The sequence below is a fragment of the Gymnoscopelus braueri genome, assembly GCF_963280865.1.
Source record: "Gymnoscopelus braueri genome assembly, chromosome: 2".
Lineage (NCBI taxonomy): Eukaryota > Metazoa > Chordata > Actinopteri > Myctophiformes > Myctophidae > Gymnoscopelus > Gymnoscopelus braueri.
In genome coordinates, this window is record NC_137604.1 from 18,846,970 (window position 1) to 18,853,715 (window position 6,746).

Sequence of the window (6,746 nt, forward strand, 5' to 3'; positions counted from 1 at the left end):
AGAACCCCATACATGGAGCTGGCTGTCACATCTCAGTCTGACATCATGGATTTTATATTTGGACATGGCTGACCCTGGGAATCCATATATGTATATTGCAGACTCATCATCATAAATGACATGAGCAGCCTAATACTCAAACAGCTTCTTCCGATACCATTCGGATCATCTTTGATTCAAATGCCCTTAGCTGGATTCTCTGGACTCCTTGAACCACCTTCCAAACCACATAGGGTTAGACATCTCGGTTTAAGTTCTACTCGGACACCACTGCGACAGGTCCTGTGCTCTCCACAACCAGTCAACCTTTCCTTGAGTATTTTTCATGTCATGTTATCCTAATCCTCTGTCATGTCTTCCTTCCCTGCTTGCCGTACATCCATGCTTAACAGAATGTCTTCAAGTGGACCTCGCCATGTCATCTGGGAGTCAGAGGAGCTGGTAGCCTACCTCCACCCCTATCCATGGACCACAGGTTCAGCCGTACTTGAGCAGAGGTCCCCTGGAGGGACAGGGGGCAGCGTCTTTCACCTGGCACAGAGGGACTATTTGGCCATGCTGCGGGGTGCCAGGGCTGTGGGGCACCTGCTGTGTGACAGGCTGCGTGTACGCAGGTGTGCGCTTGTCACCAGGCCTAACAGAGACAAACCGGCCCAGGTGAGTGTTCCCCTGACAGTTTGTCTGGGACATTCTAAGCACATGTGATGATGTTGTATTGTTTAACCACCTGGACCCTAGCGTCCATATTATGGGGTGAACGGTGAACCATCTACGAAAATGGCAGATCGGCTATTTTCGGCAAAGATATTTAGGGTAGAGTGGAAAAGGAGGGGGCCTAGTATACACCCCTGGGGGACACCGGTCAGCTAAGGGTTTAAGTGATTAAAGTCAGTGGTAGTCTTGCCCTAGAATGGCTTATATTACTTTTCTTTGGAAAGTGCTTATATTCCATACATTGCATATATTCCATATACAGTAAATACAGTGTATGGAATATCGGCCATTCTAGGCCAAGTGGCTGTTGGCTGAATTGTTTAAACGTTTCATTCCTAGACATTAAGAAGCCTAAAATGTAACTCCTCAAGGCGCTCAAGCATCAGGTTTGTGATATCATCAATGAAAGATTCTGGAGCTGTTTGATAGCCAATAGCCTCGATCTCCAGGCTTTTATTGTTTAGTTTTGCTAAAAAATAAAAGCCTGGCCCAGCACCTCGGTGTACTCGGTATGAGGAAGTGTTTCACTTCCCAACCAACCAGAGTGCAGTGGGCGTCGCTCGTAATGTTGTGTTAACGGGGCGGGGGTTGACGGACAGATCGGTGAACCAATGGGGATCAGGCGCAATCTCTCGCCGGCTCTAACACCCGCCCCTCTATACACGAAATCAGGAGCGTTGGGGCAGTCTAGATAGCCAATAAATAAGAGACTGAGTTCATGGAGCCACAGTGCTTTAATTGTTTACATATGCTGTGTATGTTGTTTAGATGGATGTGCAGGTATGCTCGTTTTGTAATCCACAGATTGACGTCTACCTGCATTCCCATCCTTTGTAGCACTGTTGTGACAACTGTTTTCCAAGCACTTGTTGAGGTAAAGCAATTAAACAGAAAGGAGACTGTAGGGATCTTTTGAATTAATGTTTTATTCTAATCTTTGATGTTTTATGGTCCACAGATCCGTATTCACCCTCTACACGGCCTTGATGCTGAATGGCGCCCCCACCTGGCGGGAGAGGAGGAGTACACCCCTCACGACCCAGGCCACTGCACCTCCAAGAGTGGCCCGCGGTGGGCCGACGCCCGTCTCGCCGAGCTCCAGGCTAAGATACGGGCCAAACTCCCCTCCCCCGAAGCCCCTCCCAACCTCACCTTCCTGGGGGACGATCCCGCACACCCCGGCCTGTTCTCGCGCATCGTCCGCGGCGAGGAGCAGCAGTGGCGAGTGTGGGAGGACGAAGGTCACGTGGCCTTCCTCACCCCGTTCCCTAACTCCGCGGGCCTCACGGTGCTGGTCCCCCGCAGACCACTGACCTCTGACATATTCCGACTGGACGAGGGAGATTATGAAGGACTCGCGCTGGCAACCCAGAAGGTGTCGCGGCTTCTGGAAGAGGCGCTGGGCGCTTGGGGCGTGGGGCTCATATTTGAGGGGTATGAGATCGACTATGCCCATGCTAAGCTGATACCCCTGCTTCTTCCGCCGCCGCCGTCGTCGGGGAAGGGAGTTCCCGACACCGGCACACCACCCCCTGCACAATTCCACCCCACCTATCCGGGGTATGTGACCTCAGAAGACGGGCCTGAAGCAAGCCCAGAGAGTTTGCAGGACTTGTACACCAAAATCACACAGGTTTAACCACTTTAGGACACGGCCCCACCGCATTTTTATTTTACCTCTGGGGCGGAATCTGCCAATGCTTTGTCAATGGAAATGCGTGGATTCTTGGAAAAAAATCTGCAAGACCATGAATCCACGCATTTGCATTAACAAAGCATTGGCAGATTCCTCCCCAGAGGTAAAATAAAAGTGCGGTGGGAGCGCGCCCTTAGTACTTCATTGACCACATTCCCCAGGGTTCTATATTTGGCCCCCACCATTTTTCTCTGTACACCAAATCTCTTCGGTGAAAATAGCTGATCTTCAAGCTCACAATTAGTTGCAAACGTGTAGATCGGCTATTTTCACCAAATGTTTGCCTATTATGACGCCAAGAATAGGGATGCTGGGGCTCATGTGGTTAAACTTAAATGTGTATCTCTGGGTAATTGGCTAATGTGTTAAATTCACGTTCATCTGTGTGATCCTCTTAATTCTACTGCACTTTGGGACCAAAATGAAACTGAAGTTGTTGTTTTTTTTACATTTGTACTGTGCAGTCCTATTATATAATTGTAAAGCACTTTGGGGGTCTACAGTAGTTGACTAGAAATGCACTATAAAATGCAGACCTTTTTACAGCAGTACATGTTTATGTTTTCCAAAAATCTAAAAGAAATGTCAAACATTTATTCAACAGAATTTCATGCAAAAACTTTTAAGAAGTAGTCAAAATAGCAGATCTACAAGTTCACAAACGTGTCGTATCGCAACAGTTGTGAGCTTGTAGATGGGCTATTGTCACTTGTTTGGGTCCTGCCTGGGGAGACATAAAAAGTTGGGGAAAAAGTTGGGAACCATTGATTTACAGCCTTAAAAAGTGCCTTTGTGACTCAAATGTGATTGCTAGATTACACATGTGTGTACCAGTACTAAAGAAATATTATGTTCAAGAAAGTATGGATTATATTTGGAAACAAAGTGAGACAGAATTTCCATAAGTGATTTTTGTTTTAATATATAGATATATTACAATATTTACATGGAAATACATTGTCATGTTATAAACCACAAAAAGCAAAGACATAATAGGTTACAACCTTGTTTACATGTCGCACTCCTGTGCATATAGTACACAGTGTAATGTTTTACAATGTAATTGAAAAGCATTTAGTACTTTGAAAACTTTAATAAACATATTGTGGGGAAAAAATAAAGAAAACCATTTAGAAAAGATTGGATCAATATAAAGCTGTGTTTTTTGCTGCACATGCTCATATCCTATTGAGTGCTATCTTCTCTCCTTCTCATTATCCACAATCAGAACCAGCACACAAAGTTCATGGAACATTCAAGCACAGCTTATTCTGGCTGTCATTTGTTTAGCCAGCAGTGTATGCGTAAACATTCATGAGCTATTTATTCCCTGTTCATACAATTAACATTTCATATATCATTATTTAGCATGTTCATTATTAGACTCACAGGTTCACACCATCTGGATGCCCATTAATTACCCCGCTGCTAAGTGGCCCCATAGCGTTTTGATCATGAGGCTTAATTAATGACCAACTGTTTAATTAGTGTTCTATAAACAAGACCACCCAAGGCTGTCATTAAAGTTCAGAAAAAGGCTTATGAGTTAAGAACCTGTTACCATGGAGGCAGACTATTAGAGCCTGTAAAGTGAGTCTTCACCAGAGTGCTTTTCACTTAAAGCTAGGGTAAGTGATTTAATAAGTGTTAAATAGCTCTATATTCTGATAGTACTCATTACAATAGAGTGTTTGTTCAGTAAAAGGAGTCTCTATGTCTCTCCTAAACAGAAAATGCATTTTCAGTACTCTCCTGATTGGCTAACATTTTGTCACCTACTGTACCTGAAAATGTACGTATATTCTGTTTACTAAAGAGCTGGAGAGACCCCTGTGACCAAACAAACGCTCTGTAGCAATGATTACTATCAGAATATAGTACTTTAACCTTTTAACTAAAAAAAATACAAAAAAATATCACAATAACCACTTAAACCTATACATTTCAGTGTTCCCCCATGGATCTGTACTTGACCACCTCTTTCCCCCCCCTCTACACCAAAATCTCTTAGCTGAAAACAGTTGATCTATAAGCTCACAATGCGTTGCAACGTGATCCGTTGTGATCGTTGCGTTATGAGGTTACTATTTTCACAGAATGTTCGCCTATCATACAGTAACATGCTCAGAATAGAGATATAGGGTTCATGTGGTTAAACACTCCACTGGTCATCCGAGATAACTGAAACAACTGGATGAGGTCTTGATGATAAGGTGGGAACAGTAGCAGTGGTATTCCTGGAAATGGAATGCCATTGCTACTGCTACCACCAACACGTACGTCTTTATGCAGAGGGTGGAGGACCCTATATTCATCACACCTTGACCTCGAGAGGCGTCTTATCCGGGCTCCGCCCACAGCAGCCCCCGTTCACGCGGTCCATCTTAGTGATGTAGAGCAGGGGCTCAATGCTGCAGCTCAGGTCCATGATGGAGAACACGCTGATGCTGATCTGGCAGCGGAACTGCACAAAGGTGTAGTAGGACACAAAGGGCATGAGGGCCACGGGTGGCAGGTAGTTGACCACGATGATGGCGAGCATGATCAGCACCATCCTGAAGGCTTTCCTCTTCACGGGGTGCATCTCCTCCTTTCCCATCACGGAGCGGCGCAGAACCCAGATGATGGAGACGTTGCAGAAGACCATGATGGCGAAGGCGGAGAGGATGACGACGCTGAACACCTCGTTGACGCTCATGACCCCCAGGGTGCACTTAGTGAGGCCGTGCGCCAGGATGAGGCCCCAGACCACCACTGAGATGCCAACGCGGATCTTATTGTCACGGATACCGGTGAACACCACCGGGTGGACCACAGCCACGTAGCGATCCAGACAGATACACATCTACGGTAGGGTATAGGAGAATCACAAAAGAATACTTCAAACATGCAGGTGGATAATTATTGTACCATGAGTGCATGAGGAGCATGTGTTAATATATAGACCGTACTCCATTGGGGTATTTTTGTCACAAGTACATTAATTTGCACATTCATGAAATGTGTCGTAGCTGCATTTAACCACCTTAACTATCAGGAGCAGTGTGCGATATTACAGTAATATAGTGCCTGGGGAGCAGTAAGGGGTTAAGTGTCTTGCTCAGTGACACTTTGACAAATAGGCTGGTGCCAGGGGGTGAACCGCGGAGCTTCTGATTCCCATGCAGAAGGCCTCTCTACCTATTCAGCTATGCCGCCCTATGTGAATGACCCCAGTGGGAATGACACTCCTAATACTAGTTCATCGTTGTCGTAGTTACATGAACAAATCAAAGCAAATAAGGTGAAGAAACTAAAATACTGTAATATCTTATCAAAAGGTCAAAAAAATAAATAAAAAAAATATATTATACTATGTCGAGAAAAAACTAAAAACTCACATTGTAAAAAATAGTCACACTATAGGCTACTATGTGTAGCCTACTATGTAACGCACCTTGTAACTCCTGTTTTGAAAGGTGCTTTATAAATACAATTTACTTACTTACTATCTCATCAGAAAAACAAATGCTATGTTAACTTAAAAAGTATACCCAGTTGACCGGATTCCCAAGGGCTCTATATTTGCCCCCTCCTGTTTTCACTCTACAGTAAACATCTTATGAGAAAATAGCCAATCTTATAGATCGTCTATGTTCGCCAAATGTTCACCCCAGAAGAATACTGTGGTTCATTACCATGGTCAAAAAAGAAAACTCACCAGGAAGAGCGGTGCCACATCCTTGACCCCGTAGGCAAACCTCTGCAGGTACCAGATGCGGCTGTCTCCCAGGGCCAGCCGGTTAACCATGTCTACGGGCGTCATCAGGCAAAAGTAGGTGTCCAGAATGGCCAGGTTGAAGATAAAGATGTCTGAAGTGGACGCGTCACTCTTCTTGGACAGGATCTGCCACAGGACCAGGGTGTTACAGGGCGTTCCTATCGCCAGGTTGAACACTTTCACCCCGAAGTAGAAGATGAAGCCGTACGGGGCCGCGGCACACACTGGGTACTGGTACCAGGGTGGGGGCCCACTGGGTGCTCCAGGGGTGGTGGAGTTGACGTCGACGGTGGTGTTGAACATGGTGTGACTGAGAGGGTGACGGTGGTAAGATGCCATAGTGAAAAGCAGAGAGAGAAACAGGACATTGCCTATAAGTTACAAACTGACTTTTATTCTCTATTTCTAGCCGCAATTATTAAAGGGGTGTAAGTGATATATTTTGGTTAATATAAGTGTTAAATAGCTCTATGTTCAGATAGCAATCATTGCTATAGGGTATTTGTTCAGTCTCCAGAAAGAGAGAGAGAGAGTACTCATACAGGATACAGGATAAAGAAGTGAAATTGGTGATCA

The 6,746-nt window shown here is 45.2% G+C and overlaps 2 protein-coding genes across 3 annotated transcripts in view; one reads left to right on the forward strand and one right to left on the reverse strand.

The window, feature by feature from the left end:
- LOC308102725 (uncharacterized protein) overlaps nt 1-2,444 on the forward strand; it is a 3,810-nt gene extending 1,366 nt beyond the window's left edge. For both annotated transcript variants that reach the window (XM_080452565.1, XM_080452564.1), the window contains exons 2-3: nt 393-657; nt 1,673-2,444. In XM_080452565.1, the coding sequence (XP_080308691.1) occupies nt 393-657; nt 1,673-2,353 (946 nt within the window). In that variant the 3' untranslated portion in view covers nt 2,354-2,444. The remainder of the gene's footprint in view (nt 1-392; nt 658-1,672) is intronic.
- Nucleotides 2,445-4,724: 2,280 nt separating this feature from the next.
- Nucleotides 4,725-6,509, reverse strand: LOC308094556 (G-protein coupled receptor 35; the record flags this gene model as incomplete). The annotated part of the gene is made up of 2 exons (XM_080441291.1): nt 4,725-5,255; nt 6,111-6,509. The coding sequence occupies 2 exons, from the start codon at nt 6,507-6,509 to the stop codon at nt 4,725-4,727; spliced, it is 930 nt and encodes a 309-aa protein (XP_080297417.1).
- Between the last annotated feature and the right edge of the window lie 237 nt (nt 6,510-6,746).